This window comes from Spermophilus citellus (genome assembly GCF_964194105.1).
Source record: "Spermophilus citellus genome assembly, chromosome: 4".
In the NCBI taxonomy this organism is placed as follows: Eukaryota; Metazoa; Chordata; class Mammalia; order Rodentia; family Sciuridae; genus Spermophilus; species Spermophilus citellus.
The window spans coordinates 70,494,510-70,512,668 of NC_138185.1; the positions used below are offsets into that span (position 1 = coordinate 70,494,510).

General features: G+C 42.5%; 1 protein-coding gene across 1 annotated transcript in view; it reads left to right on the forward strand.

The window, feature by feature from the left end:
• The window catches only part of ADAMTSL3 (ADAMTS like 3), a 519,919-nt gene that overhangs the window by 200,719 nt on the left and 301,041 nt on the right, over positions 1-18,159 (forward strand). The window contains exon 10 of the mRNA XM_081292846.1: positions 7,596-7,715. Coding sequence (XP_081148972.1) covers positions 7,596-7,715 — 120 coding nt within the window. The remainder of the gene's footprint in view (positions 1-7,595; positions 7,716-18,159) is intronic.

The window sequence follows — 18,159 nt, forward strand, 5'->3', positions numbered from 1 at the left end:
TTGGAACAAAAATGTACTTGGTACACTGAATTTAAGTTGTATTGGTTATCTTAATTTTTCCTCATTGACCTTGTGTTAGTCATCTTTTTGTCACTGTGACAAAATACCCGAGGAAAACAATTTAAAAGAGAAAAGATTTATTTTGGCTTCTAGTGTCAGAGGTTTCAGTCTGTGACTGGCTGGCTCCACTGCTTTGGGTCTGAGACAAGGCAGAACATCATGGCAGAAGGGCATGGTGGAGGAAAGATGTTCACCTTATGGCAGCCTGGAAACAGAGAAGACGTGACTGGGGACAAGATATAGTTTCCAAGAGCATGCTCCAAGTATGTACTCCCTTCAAATAAGTTCCACCTCTTATAGTTCCCACCACCTTTGTTTTAGTCAGATTTTTTTGTCATGATGATCAAAACACCCGACAAGAACAACCTAGTGGAGGAAAAGTTTGATTCAGAGTTTATTGTTTCAGAGATTCCGTTCACAGATGGCTGACTCTATTGCTCTGGGCCATGGTGAGGCAGTGCATCATGGCGGAAAGGCCCAGTGGAGGAAATCTGCCCAGTGCATGGTGGGGTCAGGAAGCAGAGGGGGAGGAAGGGACCATGGGGGAAAATGCATCCTTCCAGGGCAAGCCCCCGGAGATTTAGCTCCTTTAGCCATGTCCCACCTGCCTATAGTTACCACCCAGTCTGTTCATTCTAGTTTGAAGAGTTTGATCAAGTTACAGCTCTCAGAATCTAATCATTTTGTCTCTGAATATTTCTGCATTAATGAAAACTTCTGGTGACACCTCATATCCAAACCATAACAACCTCCCAATAATCCATTCAGCTATGAATCCTTCAGTGGATTAATCCACAGATGAGGTCAGAGCCCTCATGACCCAGTCACTTCCCCCAAAACCCTATCTCTGAACATTGTGGCCCTGGGGACCAAGCCTTCACCACATGAGCTTCAGCGAACAGTCCAGACCCAAACCACAGGGTTCAAATTGTAAAAGTTCAATTTTTGTAAAGTCCCTATAAACTATCCTAGGCAGGGGAAACAACTGCCAGAGGCCACACAGAGAATGTCTTCTTTGCAAACTGTTTGTTGGACATGCCCCTAAGAAGCACATTTCCAGACTTAGGGGACATTATCATTTAAAGGGATCTTCCAACTGCAGGAGTGGTCCTATCCCTCCCATCCATGTGCTGAACTCTCCCTTGCAGATCTTGGTTGCCATGAATAAAGATTGATCCATGTGCTTTCTTATTCCTGACAGTGACCTTAAAAGTCCTCTGCTGAGTCCTAGTATCATGGGAGGAGTCCAGCAAGAGTGGCTTAGGCTTTGCCCTCTTGGAGCTTGGCCCATTCATTCAGATGTGTTGGAATGTCACTTCTTCCACCTAGCTTCTTATTCCCTGTATCACGACTGACTTGAAGCACCTGACAAGATATTTTTTGAATCTCTAGTGACCAACACGGATTTGCCATTAGCCTGAGGATAGCTAAATGGCCAGACTTCAGTCCTGTCCCAGCTCAGTGTTTGTAGTGGTGACTAGGATGGAGATGGAGGCATGCCGATGGAGAGCATGCCTCAAATTTGGGCTGGCTCAAAGCAGGGAGAGTGATACACATACTGGTAGATGAAGTTGGGATCCAAAATAGTCCCGATGGATTAGAATGAAAGTGGATGTGAACGACAGGAAACTGGGCAGTCTGGTCTCAGTCCAGAGTACAGGAACATGGCTTAGCAACAGCTTGTGGGAAAAAAGACTTGAGAGCCTCCACTGACCACAGCTCTGAAGTTTGGTGGTGTATTGCTCAGATGTGTTCAGGCTCGGGAGAGGAATGAGCATCCCTCTTCTAGGGTTCAGACTGAACTCAGAAGTATTCAGACTGGCTTGCTGAATTTTGATGGGGATCACATTGTGTTTGTTTTAACTGGTGTCTGCTTGACTTTTTTAAAAAAATTGTAAATAGACACAGTACCTTTTTAAAATTTATTTATTTATTTTATTTGGTGCCTCACAAATGCTAGGCATGTACTCTACCACTGAGCTACAACCCTGGCCCTCTGCTTGACTTTTTAGGTACATGAGTCCCATTTTCTGTTATAGGAATACCCACTTCTCCCCTGCTTTTCTCTCTTCCCATTATCCCATTGTGAGAGACAGGAAAAAAAAACCAACAAAAACAAACAAACAAACAAACAAAAAAACTCAAAGTGCTTGTTCCTACTCTCTTTTCCGCTCAATACAATACTCCTTACATCAAATATCTGAGGGTAATTTCCTACACACCAGCCATTTCTTCGGTGGATACAAGCTGTGTCCTTTAGTCAATTCTGAAACTATTTATCTGGAGGTTGCATCAAACTCATAGGCTAAGGCCTCAGTCCCCAAGCTGCCCCCCTCAACTTCAGATGCCAAATATATAAATATATGTATTTTACTTATATATATATTTTATATATTTATTATATCACAGTTGTACAGTCAATCCCAGTCTTGATAGTTCTTCCTGATCCTTTATAGGGATGGAGTAGTGCTTAGAATACTGAAATCCTAGTTTTGAAGAGCCATTCCATGTTACTTCCTTCTGCCAAAGTCAAAGACTTCAGCTGGAGTTTGGGGGTGGGGGAGACACAGCTGTATCCCCAAGTCTCAGATTCATAGTCCCTGGAGGTGCTGTCTGGATTCCTCCTGCCCCTGTCCCTGGTGACTCAGCAGCTGGTGGAGAGGATGCATTTTGGCAGCTTCTCTCCCAGGCCCTGGCTCTGTGCCCTGGGAAGATTGCACATTTCCTATCTGGCCTCCCTCCCCCTGTCTTCTCTCCAACTCTTGCTACTTAAGGGTCCTGACCTCTTTGGTCACCCCATCCCATAAGGAGCCACATGCCCCTGAGTCTCACTGACAGTTAGGAAGTTACCTCCCATCTGGGTGGAAATGTCAAATGCATTCCTTATGGGGCTCACTTTCTAAGACTATGCATGGACTCAGCCATTTCTCCTAAAGGATACTGCTCAGTTTTTCTAAGACTCTTACCATGAAAGAGAAGAGGAAATGGAAACAGGGATGAAGTCTGCCTGGGCAGCCAAAAGTTTGTGTGGTGCTAGTCAAATGTCCTAACCCACTGTGTGCAGCAAGGCTACAGCACCCACCTCACAGTGAAGTGTGAAGACAGAATGAGCTTCCACAGGTGCTAGCTCACTCTAGACACTCAGAAAACCAAGTGACCTTCCTTCCAGTCTTTTTCTCCAAAGGATCTTTGTTGAATATGTTGCATCTACAATTGGAGTTGTTGCCAGAGAAACTCCATCCTCAAGAGAGATGGAGGTTAGACTGTCTCTAATGTTCCTTATTCTGCAATTCTGTGCTTCAGACATTTGGCCCATCCTAGACCCCACTCTGCTCAGATGCCAGAATTCTACTTGATGGTGCATGTGTGGGAGGGGAGTTGTGGAGGAGGATGTCAGAAAAGGTACTGGGGCCAGGGTACTTCAGCTGGAAATCCATGGGCCACTTTGGACTAGTTTGGTGTCTTTAAACTGGCTAGATTCTGACAGACCCCTGTAGCTTTGAAGAGAGTGAGCTCCTGGTCACTAAAGGTATGCAAATAGAGGCTGCAGAGTGGCAGGATTCTTGAGGCAGTCAGGCTAGATCAGAGAGCCAAGAAATGCTGGGCTTTCATAATCGTGCAATACAACAACACTGCCGACAGCCATGGAGGTGCTTTCAATGCTATGGAGTTTTGGAAAACACTTGGATTGTACCTGGGCTGTAGTACATTCCTGAGTGAAAATTTATTCTGGAGTAAGGATTTTATAAAAAGAGATGAGTGTAAAAGCTTCATTGTTTATCTGTAATAAGTAATATGATGGGGGTGTGAAGAAAATCTTGTTTAGCCCAGGGACTGGTAACCCTGAACTCCCACAGGGTTGCCAGGGAAGCAGGTCCTTTACTACTTGGCTCAGGTGATGCCACCAGTCTTTCATGCCTCACCTCCCATGTACCAGGCACTGTGATGGGCACCTACCGTGGGGAAGGCAGAGCCAGTGGAGACTCTGTCTTCGGACTTATAAGTTCCTACAAAATGCAGTGCCCAAATGAGCCTTGGAGGAGAGAAAGAAGCCTGGGATAGGCAAACATATTATTTTACCAATCTGAATTTAAGCCGAAGGTGGGGAAGCTTGTTGGAACTTAGGAAATGTTCGTAGTTGTTTTTAGTACTGTAGGAACACAAGGAACAAAGAGAAGTATTGTGCTGTTACCAAAAGAGACTCCAAAAGATTTTATCTATATCAGTGTTAGGATACCTGTCTCACTTTGCTAAGTGGAAAGAAAATTGAATGGGAAGGAAGACAGCACAGTAGGGACAGATGGATGATCTTGGGACCCAGTGGCAAGGTGTCCAGGGGGAGGTGATAGCTCAAAGTCAGGAGTCAGCAAAGAAACATGGCCTGATGTGGACTTACATGGATCCAGGGCCCTCATCTTTACAAAGCCAAACCGTTTGGTAACAAGTTGGATTCCATTCCTCTTCCTTCTAAAGAGCTTTACTACTGCCATAATCTTATTCTGACCCCTCCTCTTCCTCCTCCTGCTCCCTACCTCACCCTCACCCACTGGAGTATCACAGTAATAGAAGTTCTCCTGTCTTTAAAAATGTCTACCTGCCACTCCATGTTCCCCTACCTATGGCCTCATTCTCAATCTCCCTTCATGGTCTCCACATCCTCTTCTCCTGTCACTCATACTCATTGGAATTGTCCCTGTGCCACTTCATTGTCACTATGCTTGTCAATGTCAATAGTGACCTCCTTGTTGCCAGACCCAGTGGACACTCATCCAGCCTCGTCTCCCTCCATCTCTTAGAGCTCAAGATAGTTGATTATTTTCTTTGATGCTGAATCCTTCTATGACCCAGGATTTTTCTTCATTCTATTGCAGTTAATGATCATTTTCAGACTCTTTGTTTCTTTTTTTTGTTGTTGTTCACATTTTCAAGTATTAGAATTGTTGAGAGTACCAGGAAATCTTCCTTGTCTATCAAACTCTCTAGGTATGGTCCTTTCAGGCATAATGGCTGTAAGTGTGTGTGTGTGTGTGTGTGTGTGTGTGTGAAAATTTCAGCTGTGACTTCCAAATCTCTTACTCCAGTCTCACATCTTCCTGAACTCCTGAGTTGCATATGGAACAGCAAACTCAAGCTCTCCATGAGGATTGTCTCACAGACTACTCCAACTTCACATGACTCCATTCTTCCCAGCGCATCCAGGCCTGCCACAGGCCATTGCATTCCTTTCTAGTTTGTTGCTTAGGCCTCAAACCCAGAAATTATCCTGGATTCCTCCCCTTTTCTCCCTCATCAGCAAGTTGGATAGTTCTAATCCAACCACCTTGCTCCATCTCCATTGGGATGATGATTCAATTCCAATGAACCATCCCTTTTAACCTGTTTGTATCAATGATTTCATTTTACCTCCTCTAGCCCACTAAACAGTCACTGTTGTTTAAGTACAATTGTGTGATTCCAGCCATGGTCTCAAGGTTTTGAATGTCCTGGCTCTTTCTCTCCTTCATATCTCCATTTCATGCTGCTTGTCCACACTGAATCCAGCCACACTGACTTCCTTTCTATTCTTTAAATTTGTTGGCCTCCTTTCCACTTTGGGGCCTTGGGACTTGCTCTTCATTTGGTAGAAATACTCATTCTTGGCTTTTTGCAAAATGGGCTCCTTTGAATGCTTTAGAAATTAGCTGAAATCGTACCTTCTTGAGGATCCTTTTGTTGACCGTCTTATCTAAAAATCAAATATCCCCTCCCAATTCTGTTCTCCTATCACCCAGTTCTTTCTTTTACAGCACTTCAAACTTTAATTTTCTTACTTATATGCATTTGGTTATTTTATTATGTATTTCCTCCACTCCACTAGAAGTAGCTTTCATGAAAACAGGGACTTTAGCCTTGTTCCTCATTGTATTCCAGGCATATGGCAGGTGCTCAATAACTAGGTATTGAATGCATGGTCAGCTTGATATAATTATAGTCTTGGAAGGTCCTCTACATTCAGAAAACTGTTTTAAGGTGATGACACTCGACTGCTCCCACTCTTTGATAAGTGGATCTGTCTGTGACTTTGTACATGGGAACTAAGGGTCTAATGCCTGGCTTCATTATGATAAGCAGGTCTCTTAACTCTGACAACCTGAGTTAATTCATTTATAAAATAAGAATTTTGACCTGGGATGACTTCTGCAGTTATCTTTAAGGCATCTAAAATTATGATTCTGGTAATCGTGAAGCCAGTAGAGACAAATTAAGAATAGTGGTTCTAAATTTTTCATGCAAATTAAATTCAGTAAGAAAAACCTTGAAAATTCTTAGTGCTATCTAATCTAGTGAAGTTAGATGGTCTCTGTTCCTTGACCAAACTACTGTGTGTTTATTTCTCATATTAAAGCGCTGTACTCAAATGCATGTTTTTTTGCTTCAACCAAAGTTTCAGCTGTGGTTTTGGAATGAGATATCCATGGAGCAATAGAAATACTTCTGCTCTGGAAATGTACATTTGTTCTTGACTCATCATATTTGCAGAGATTCATTTCCTTGGAGAAATACCTCTGACCTCTTACTCTGTTTCTTTCTCATTCCTTCCCAAGCAGGGGGGAGTGAGGTTCCCAGTTGAGGGGATAGTCATGGGTCCATGTTTTTCAGTTGGACAGGACTGAGCATTGGGGATTCCATCTCCTTTTTGACTTTCCTTCTTGAATCAATCAAAGTAGAAATCCTGGTAATCACTCTGCATCCTTAAAATTATTGGATGGGATCTATCAGTAAGGAGGTGGGTGGCTTGATAGTAACAAGTCTATTAAATCATTCTGTCCAAGGCATATTCCCCAACAGGGGTGTCCTTCTCCTTGAGTCCTTTTAAATAGCAATCAATGGACTTGATCTAATGATTCAGATACCAGGGTATGAGCTTTCCATGAACTAAATGGAGTTTTTCTGCAAAAGTCACGTTTATTTAACCCCGAATTTTTATATAAAGATAAAAAGTGTTAATAGAAAAAAAACTCTAAGTAAATCCACCAAAACAATTAAAAGTAGTTATTATAACTTGAAGGGATTATGGGTGAATTTTGCTGTCTTTTGTGGTAGTCTATATTTTCTTAAGTTGCTATAATGAACATGCCTTTCTGTTAGTGTGGAAAAAAATTCATTTCCCAGTTTTACTCACATATACATACACACACAAATAATAAAAGAAAAAAGGAAAGAAAATATACTGTAAAAGCAATAGGTTTGCAACAACAAAACTTAAGCAGTTAACTTCTCTGTGGCTGAATGGCTGAAAGGTGGGGAGCAGCAGGAGGAGGGCAGTGGAATAGTTCCACTCCTGGTCATTTGAGAAAGACCAATGTGATATCTTGGTCTAACAGTGTCCCCAGCACAGGTGCCTGATGTGCCTCACCTTGGTCTTTGCCAAGATAGGGCACTTCCCTTTTCTGAATGCAGAATTCTGGATTCTCTTGGAATGTCCTTTTTAGAATCTGTCCCTTAGGAGGTCTGCCCTGGAGCCTTTTGTGTAACCAGGTGACTTTGCCTTTCAGACCACAGCAGAGAAGTCTCCTGGAGCCTACTTCCTTCCTGAGTTTGCACTCTCTCCTCAGGGAAGTTTTCTGGAAGATACAACAGGGGAGCAGTTCCTTACGTACCGCTATGATGACCAGGTAAGAACATTGCCAAAGAACCTGCCTTTGATGTTCCATTTGGCCATTGGTGGGATACTCTCTGAAAAATGCCTGCAAAATAATTGTTTTCCCCTGAGTAATACTAATACCTGACATTCTTGAAGGATCCCAAGACTTCTGGATGGCCATGTTTGCATATAATATTCTATACCAGGTACGGTTCAGGTTCTGGTTGGGTCATTTGCTTCAAAATCACTTTTTCTTACATCTATAAAAAATATATGATGGGTTCATTCATTTCAGTTATCACCAAATTTATCATTCCATGATGAATTTTTTTGAAAGTTTTATTTTCTGATTAAGCATTGCTTCTTTTTCCTCTTAGCTTGTACTTTGTTTCTTTTGTTAGCACCAACATATTTTTTTCCAAGCCCATTTTCCAGAAAGGAACAAATGTGTGTGTGTGTGTGTGTGTGTGTGTGTGTGTGTGTGTATGTGTGTGTATGCATGTATGTGTATATGCATTTGTTTAAATCTCTTCATGAAGGCTAACTAGATTGGAAGGCCATGCTTGCCTGAGATAAGAAGCTGGGCACTAAGAACTATGATTTCCTTCCATTCCAAATTCACACTGATTATCTTCATATCATTTGAGATTATGAATGTCTTTGAGACACTTATACCTCACTGAAATAGAGAATGTCAACTTTGCCAAATGCAAAGGTTTCTAGTTGAGAGCCTGAATTCATGGGGGCTGTGGAGCAGACTTGGGTAGGATTTAAGCCCACGGAGGACTTTGGGGGATCTGGCAGATCTTGGTAGGTACAGACACAAGTAGAAATGAGGAGATGGGCACAATTACCTTGTCACGTACACTCTAGCTTGTAGGGAGCCTGCCTAACTATTGAGGCCAGCTATGTTGTCCTGAGCTACTTTCTCAATGGCTAGCACATTCTTGTTTGATTTGGGCAAGGCCTAGTTAGCGGGTAGAAGACTTTACTCACAAGGGGCAACTCTAAGAAATTTAGTCTTCCCAACATGGTAGATGTTAAGATGGGACCACATGGAGAGGGACCTGGCTCTGGGACTGGCTAGCGCTGTATGGGGGCTGGAGATTAGACTGGGAGGAGGACTGAAGTCTTGCACAGCAGAGCAGGCAGATGCAGGGTGGAGACATTTGCCCAGAACCATGTCCCAGTTCAGAGGACGACACAAATTTATTCTGATCCGAAGGCTGCTGATAACTGACCTACAGTTTTAACTCTGCATTTGGGTTGAGGGGGAGGACCAGGGCCGTGACTTCACAGATTACTGTGGGTAGGAAGCCACAGTGGGTCGCTGGGGCACAGGTGAGATGAGACCAGTTTTTTTTTTTTAATTGAAAATTTCCACATTCAATCATTACTCCAAGTTAATTGAAAAATGAGTACATAAACAATTGTTTAGGGAGCTAGGGTCAGGTGGGGGTTATTCTGAATTTGTGTTATGGAGCCCAGGAATTGGGTCTGGTTGCTAATAAGCTCTAAGACATCATTAAGTCACTTTCTGCCTTTTCCTCCAGTGAGTTTTTAGAGGGTCTTTAATTTATGGATTCTTTTAATCCAGAAATCAATGATCCAACAGGTTTCATATGATCCCTAATTGAGAAGGCAGTAAAGGATAAAAGAGGGTGTCTGGAAAATAACAAGCTATGTATTTTATAATTAGAGAGTGGTTAATGCCTTCTCCAGGCTCCACAGATACATTATGTTTAATGTAATAACAATATAAAAGCTAGAAAAAGAGGAAAACAAGCCCCTTTGGTCTTTTCAAAAGGTCTAAAGTAGATCTTAAAAGTGTGTGGCATGCTGTGGAAATTTCATCCTAGGACATGTTGCTACAGAAAGCCCCAGTGAATAGCATACAAACCCACTCTGTGTTGCCCCACGGTGTGTTTCTTTTAAGGGAGAGGAATAAGGTCAAAGAAAACAAGCCAGTAACAGCACCCACGCTCCTCTGCTAATGGCAAGGAAAAAAACCAGGCCCTTATGCTGAACTAGGTGTCTCTCCTAAATGAACTTTAGGATTTAATCAGCTAGAGACTGTTAGTCCACGGCCCAAGCCCTTATCCTTTTTCCTCTTGATGCAGAACATGCACAAGGCACTGTGATGTTCGGTGCTTCTCAGGCACTAGTGAGAAGACAGAACCGATTATCAAACATTATCAAAGTTCAGGAAGACCCTTCCCCTGTAGCATATGACACAATGTTAAGATCAACTGCAAACCAAAGCTCTGGAGTGAGTCTGCTTTGGGTTCAAATCCTAGTTCCACTTTATTTGCTGTGTGACTTGAGACAAATTACTTTACTTCTCTGCACCTTGAGTTTTCTTTTCTATGAAGTGGGAATCTGAATGGTATTCATCTTATGTAGATGTTTTGAGGATTTAAAGGAGATAATTCACATAAATCTCCCTGCACAGTTTAAGCATTTAATTTAGCTATGGCTATTTCTAATGATATTATTTGTAAATGTGCAATTCAGATAATCTCAGATATTCTTATTCTGAAGGAAAGAAGGGGACCCCATACAACATTTTAATTTTTTTTCCTGCTGATATTCAACCATGGCCTTCTTAGTACTAGATAAGCACTTTACCACTGAGTTACACTCCTAGCCCTTTAAAATAATTTTTATTGTGCATACAGTAAAATGCATACATATCTAAAGTATAGAATTGATGAATCTTTAAATATTTTGACACCCACGTAACTACTACCCCAAATTAAGAAACCAAACATTTCTAGCACCCTAGATGGTTCTTGTGCCTCTTCCAATTAATATCCCCCACCTATGGAGGGACCACCATTCTGACTTGTGTCACTGTTACAAATCGGTTTTGCCTGCTTTATACTTTTAATTTTATATAAATGGAATCACACAGCACATACTCGTTTGTGTCTGGCTTCTTTCACACATCATTATGTCTGAGAGATTCAACCAAGTTGTTGGATCCAACATAATATAGGGTTTAATGTCTAGAAGTCAGTTGTACTCTTTGGAACAAATTGTCTCACATTGGAACAAATTGCAGCATACTGGGTGGCATGCGGCATTGCTCCTGCACAGAAATTCCCAGATTGTCCTAAAAGGTTTGCAGGGCAGTGCCTCCAAAGATTCCGTACCTGGGGAGTAGTGGGCTCAGTGTTCCAGTGTAGCCTTTACTATAACCCAGTCAGCATTTCACAAGCAGAAATAGATACAGGATTTGTGAGATTTGCCACCAGGGCAGCATCTGTGCTGTCAGGTGGCTCGGGTCCTTACCTGTGGAGTCTGTGTATAAATGCCAGAGATGCTGTCTGCTTTCACAGTGGCCTGAAGCCAGAGTGACAAAATGCTTATGCAATTGAGGCCACAGCCTGGTTTTTGAAAGTTGTTGGGGCAGACATGGGTTCATGAGGCTCTTCCTTCCTATAAAATACTCATTTGATAAAATGGGAAGCAGGTGGAAAGTATGGAGATATTGGCTTTCTGGGTCAACCCTCATTGGACTTTTAAAAGTATTTTATCCTGGGCACATTTTCATGAAAACCTTCAGGTCAGTCTTCAAATGTCTCCTGGATTAGGTGCCTGGAAAACTAATAACCCTGAGGCCAGTAAAGCACAGCTGTGATGTAGGCTGCGTTTAATGAGAGGCATAAAAGCCACACTGTGATTATTCAGAGAGACTAAGCAACTTCTAGTGAAGAGAGCAGCCGGAGGCCAACTGGGGAGCAGTGCAGACAGGACTAGTCAGGCAGCCCCAGTTGTCTTCTTCCACTAATTAGCTTGTAATTTAACCCAGTTACTTGACATCTTTGGACCTTAGACTCTTTAGCTGTTTCAAAAAACAAGGTGACTGCATTTCATGATCTGCCCTCCTTCCAGTCTAACATAGTCTATCTTTTGAAACTACAAATAGAATAATCTACATTGCAGAGTGCTAATTGGATCATCCTGATTATGGTGGCAGTCTTGCCAGTGATGCAGTAAACTATGACTTAGAGAATTATAGAATTTTACAGCTGGTGGAGTCTTTGGCTGAAACGCCCCATTTTACAAGTGAAGAAAACAGAGATTCTGAACGTGCAAGTGACTTGCTCAAGGACATCCAGATGGTTATTCGAAAAACTAAGGCCATTATTCTCCAAACCTGAGGCTACCCCACTCTAGAATATACCCAGCTGCTTCCTTCAGAAGAATTGCCTTAAAAATTACATCTTTTCCTAAAAATCTTGATTCTACTGTTATGGCTCATAGAACGTTGGGAACCTTAGCAGACCACAGAGAATGATTTGGTATTAATGGATTGCTTTACCAGCATACTATCAGTTTCTTCAGGAATTTAGAATTAGCTATGCTAGTAGCATCTTGTAAGCATTTGATTTCTCTCCAGTTTTTAGTAGAAATCACAATTTGTTTTTCAGTCTAGATGAAACATGTTAGTTGAAATTAAAATGGCACTGACTTCCCACATCCTTAAAATGAAAGCATTCTCGCACTTGGTGGCATTGGACCTAGTTAGGAAGGATTACTTTGGGACAATTGGTTAAGAAGGTTGTGGTTGGAAGAGTTATTAGCCAGCCAGACCCCAAGGACAGATTTTTTTTTTTTGTCATTGCAGCTAATGGTTTTGGATTTTTGTCCCACTGAGGACTGGTTCACTGGCAACCAACGTTGGTTGGTTCTAAGGAGCCATCTCAAAGTCCACACTTTGTTCTTTCTTCATTGAGTAAGGCAGTATTTTGAGAGTGGGCTCTGTCACTCTCTGCCTGGGTCTCTTTCTGGGAAAAGAGGATGAAGAGATTCTTTTCCATCTCTACCTTATTTCAATCCCCAGAAGATTGAAATGGGGAGATTCACTGTGGACTCTGATTTATAAATCTGTGACGGTCTTAGTGTTTCTCAGTGAGAGGTCATTTATTTATTTATTTTTTTAAAGTTAGGAAACTTTTTGCACAAATATTCTTTTATTTTTATTTTTAGCATGTGTTAGGCGTAGGGAAGTGTGGAAGGTGCATCGTCCAGGCTTAGTGGACTTGTTGGGGGAGGCTCCCTTCTCAGTGGCAACCACAGAGTGATGAAGGTGAAGCACCAGTGGTAGGTGACTTAGAAGTTGGTGCCCGTATGTGTTTGTCTGTTGTCATGCATTGTCTTTATATGTGTATATGCTGGTGTAATGCCGAGCTTTGCCACTGTTAGACTATGTGACACTAAGAGGCAAGATAAAAGATGAATGGTATGTGTTCCAAGCACACAGGACAAAATCTGGGTGTCCAGTAAATGGTGGGTTCTGGTTTTCTTAAAATTCACTAAGGATGAATCCCACTGAAGTAATCTTGGATCCATTTGTAAAAGGACGACTTTGGTTTCATGCTGGGGAGGTCCTTTTTGATCTGTCTGTTCCCCATCATCCTTTCTCTCCTGTAACCTTCTCTCTCTTCCACAGACTCCAGAGAAGGAGCCTCTGATTAATTTAGCACTTGTTTTCTCTTTTCCTGAACACATGCTCAAACAGATTTAAGATTTCTGTCTACATTTAAAATGCTTTAACCTATATTCTGACCTACCCTTGCTTTCAGTATCCAATTGATTTTCAAGTTCTTTAATGTCCGATGCTACTTAATCCTCTTCAGCTTTTTCTTTTTTACTCCTTAGATCTAACTTCTAGTATCTCCTCCAATCCTTCCTTCCTAACCTCAAACAGGCATCTTAATTTTTGACAATTTCAATTACTTTCTTGAACTCACATTTAGATCCTGAGGCAGGTAATTCTGTATTTGTAAGAATCTGTGTAAAATCCTCAGGTGTGATGACCTCATAGATGGAGTCATAGTTGACTTCTTTTTCTTCCTTGGATGTCATTGACTGCCTGTCTATATGATGTCTTATTTTTAAATGTCTTGTTTGTTTGCGTTTGTATCTGCTGCCAGGGAGGTGGAGGACTGGATGTGTGGCCATGACAGGCATCTGGAATTGCAGCATGTCAGAGTTCAAAGGAAATATGGGGATTTGGGGTTTTCAGGTGAGGTCTTGGAGAGGAGCAATGCCTTGTGCAAGTCCGAGAGCCAGGCAGCAGCAAAGCCAAGTGCCTGTTCTTTACCCTTAAGTTCCGTTAAGACATTTTACATTTAATCTGTGGGCAGGGAAAGTATGAGTGAAATGTTTGAATGAATTTTTTAAAACTAGTAATAACAATAATATATTAATAATGAAACCTTTGTGTAGTCTTATTCCTGAACTTCTTTAAAGTGTCTTTTTTTTCCTCTTATGCTATTATGCCAGGCCTAATTTTCCTTTTCCTTATTTAACTATTGATTTATGCATTCTTTCTATGAAGAAGAAATCTGTTTGCTGTGAGTACATCTTTCTCAAAGTAACTTCTCCTGAACTTTTCATGAATATCTTGGCCAGGACCTTCCTTGTGGTTAAACTGCTGGCAGGCCTTAGAAATATCACTTGAGCTTTCCAAGTTATTTATGTAATCGTTTTTTAGCTTGGAAAGTATATACTAACTTCTGAAATTTCTGGTAAAGGAAGATGCGCTCAGGACTTGGGTCTGCGGGGCTCTATCATCTTCTTCGCTGATCAGAATGAGCCACTTACATGTTCTCCATGCAGGAGTGTCTCCGTGTTACTCCTGGCCGGTGTGTGTCATGTTTTGAAGCAGCAAGTCATTTGAGTTTGAATAGTTCATTCCTTTGTTAGTGAGTAATCTTGGTCAAATGTAGTTACACTCCTTAAATATTCCAGAGGTTTAGCAACCTAAGGAAAAAGCAAGTGCATGATCTGTTAGGAGGAGAGAAGAACACGTTAAGTGGAATGACATGTACTTCTTTCCTAGTTTACGCACATGCATCATTGAGATCTGTTTCTATTGACTTTGACACCTGTGGGCTCTGAATTTTATTTTCATTGAGCTTTTTACAAATTAGTTATTTCTGGAGAACAAAAGCATTAATCTGTTAGTAGAGGTTCCACATCTACCTCTTGAGCTATGGAGATACTGTCCTCTTTTAATGCCATCATTTTAGATCTAGTTGGGGGATACTGTATGCTTTTTTAAAAATAACTTTTACCATTGGTTAAATGGTGGATATAGAGTGGTGAAGTTTAAGATAATCCACAATATAGCTTCTCCTAAAAGTCCCTCACTCCATTCAGAAATGCTGAGATAGGTCCTGTCTAGACTGAGCCCTGCTATCTGTCTGAGATCCTCTCTCCTCTGAGATTGCGACAGTCTCTATTTAAAATTCTCAAATTTTCAAACACTTTGAGGCTAGGTGATTTTCAGCACTTTAGCTCCATCCTCCATAATCCCTGGATCATGGAAAGCAAGTGGGCTCCCTTCTCTATTGTCTCCTCTCTTTGCTCGTCCTCCATGCCTTTTGACATTGACTTCTACAATATTTTCTGTTGCCCTCTCATAGTCAACTAAGCCCTGTGCCCCAACTTCTCACTTCCTGCTTCAATTAAAAACATGCCTTGACCAGGCTCATTGCCTGTGGGGGCTGCTCATGCTGCACACACCAGGCAACATGCTGCTAAGATAGGAGACTGGCCTCTTCTGAGTCCCCTCTGCTACTTCCTGACAAGTCCCCTCCTCTCAATGCTTCTTCTCCTTGGAGGATCATGCCATCTAGCTAGATGATTGATCTGAACATTCACCAAAGTCTTTAAGACCCAGTCATCACATTGTCTCTTTCCTCCAAAGTCCTGCCGTGATTTGGAGAACCTTCAGGGATGTCTAGTTTCTTATGTCAAGTAGATGTCCTGTTCTCTTATTCCTCAGTTTTTTCAGGTGACCAGCTTTCTTCTCACCTTACTAGGTCTGCCACGTGGACTCTCTTGTCAGTGTTGTCTTTCTCCTTATATGTACTTTTCCTGGGGTGTTTTCCCTGGATCTATAAGATTTAGTGGCTTTCCCTGTCTTATACTTGAATGGCCTCTGAGCCTTCCTGAAGAGTCACCCATGTATGTAGTATAGCCTCATATAGTTGGGGAGCCCTCAATATATGATTACCTCTAGTTCTTTGAGTACCTCCAGTTCTTATTTTGACTACTGTCATCACTATACAGCTTCTCTGCTCCTGAATGCATGTTTCTTTTCAATGAATGCCAAGGATAGATTCTGTTGTGGTCCATCCTCCATAGACTTAACAAAGGGAATGGGTTTTATTAGTGTCTTGGAAAAAGGGTAGGGCTTTGCACCAGAGACTGAACCTTCAGGGAGTAATAGCAGGTGGAGGACCAGGTGAAAGCATCTTCTTTGTTTTTCTTGCCCAGGCATAAAGCAAAAGTCAACAGAGCTACAAAACACAGGTGAGTTCATTTTCTGGCTAAGTAAGAGAGGGCTACGATAGGCAAGGAAAGAGTTTCCTGATTCCCTCCAAGCTGAACTTGGAAGAGCTAGATGGAGAAGCAATAATGGAATTTATTCCCTGTCACGAGGGATTTGAGGCATTATGTTTTGATTGGCTTATTTGGAATTTGGAAATATTTCCTTTTGCTTGGCCAGTTCTGGCCTGCTTTGCAGAAGTGCAGCCATGGTTTGCAAAGAGGTTCCTGGCTAGTGAAGGCACCGTGGGCTCAGGTCAATCAGTGAATACTTTTGTCTCTCGTACTTGGGGATTTATGTTTCCTTGAGTCTGGACTTTGGGGAGCTGAGAGGCATCTTGAGGGCTCTTCTCCGTGGTGGGAAAATGGCTCTGCTATTTGGATGGACAGTCAGAGAAGTGTCTTGAAAGCATCTATTTTGTTATTCTCTATGTCTACTTGCCTTGTGGCTATCCTTAATCCGAGATTTGAGTAAACTGATATAGGGTGGCCAACCTTTCTAGCTTCTAGCACCAATACAGTGCCACTTTCTGCCCTGTCTTCCAGCCTGGATCTACTGTCCACTCTTGGGCTAGGGTTTTACAGTGAGATCAGTAGCCCCGAGGTCCTTGCATTGCTGGCTACTGTACTGGTGAGGCATCCCAAGGACAAGTGGGGCACAGGTATGTAGCTGTTTAGGGACGCCCCACATGGGGTCTCTGCATTGCCAAAGTGCAAATTTCTAGGCCAGGTACTTTTGGCCAATCTGTGTGCTTTTTTCCCTTCACTCCACTCTTCCTCAACTGCAGCCTTTGCACGAAGTTCTTAGAACATTTCCCTTGGATTTTTAGACCGTCTTCCCCTCCCTGTTATCAATGTCTAACCTTTATTTATCCTTCAGCTCCATTGTTTCTTCCTCAGGGACATCTTCCCCGATACCATAATCACCTTCACTTTCTATCCTGACTGACCTTCCTTTCTTCCTCCCTCCCTCCCTGGCTCCCTCGTTCCCACAGGTTCTCTCTCCCTCCATACCTCTCTCCGGTCCTTTCTTCCTTCCTCATCCTGGGATCTTGCTTTCTGACAGCATTTTCTTCCTCCTAGCTTGCCTCCCGGGTGGTGGGTGGCTGAGAGGGGAAGGTGGGTGTGGTGACACGGCTCTCAGTGCAGTTTGCTGCGTTCCTGTTTGGGTGACTTAAGATCCCAACAGCAAGCCCTGTGGGGAGGCTGCATCATAAACAGTTTCAAGAAAAACATGATCCAGGATTCGAGGTTTGGATCACTTTCTGTTGAGCCTCATGTCCCCAGGGTTAGCAGTGACAGTTCAGGACAGTGACTCATGGCCCTTAGTATGGCCTCTTCCCAGAAACAGTTTCAATTATGTTCATCATCCTGCACATGTACAGAAGTACAATTGCTTTGGACTGATTTACATTTCTAAAAATTAATAACGCATGGTTGTTTACATGAGTACATTTGAGTTATGAGAAAATTAGCACACATAACACTCATCTCCTTTCCCAGACTGAACTTTAACTAATCGGGTAATCTCCATCAAGTCTCCCATCACCCGCTTTGAGGTCCTCACATTAACTCCCTCTCCTCTGCTCCCAGCACGGTGACCATTTCTTCCTCTGTCTTCCCCTGGCCTCTGTGTCCCTTAGAGACAAGGCCTGTGTCTTCTTATCACTATGGCTTCAGGTCATTGAACATGTTTGTTTAAGATCTTATTCTTTGTCAAAAACCTTAAGAGGGTCCTCATTTCCTCCTTTATGGTATCTCAACTCCCCGAGTGGCATTCAAGCCCCACCACAGCTTGGCCTCCGGTTACCTTCCTTGCCTCCCTTTGTTTTCCTTGTGTGCTCTGGCCAGAGTACACGTCATGTCTTGCCCTTTCTCATTTTGGTCCGTGCCGTGTCTTTGGCTTGCAGAGCTCTTCACTGAATGTCAGTATTTCCTGCAGTGCCTGGCTGAGCTTCCCTCTCTTCCAGGGACTTTCAAGGAAAGTGTTTCTTTCTGCTGTTGAGAGGACAGTAGCTCATCCCTGCTTATAGCCCTCAGGCTTCACTGGGCCTGCGATACTCACAAGGATGTCTTACCTCTGCCCGTAGACTCAGCCACTCTAGAGCTGGCCAGTGTGACGTTTTGGT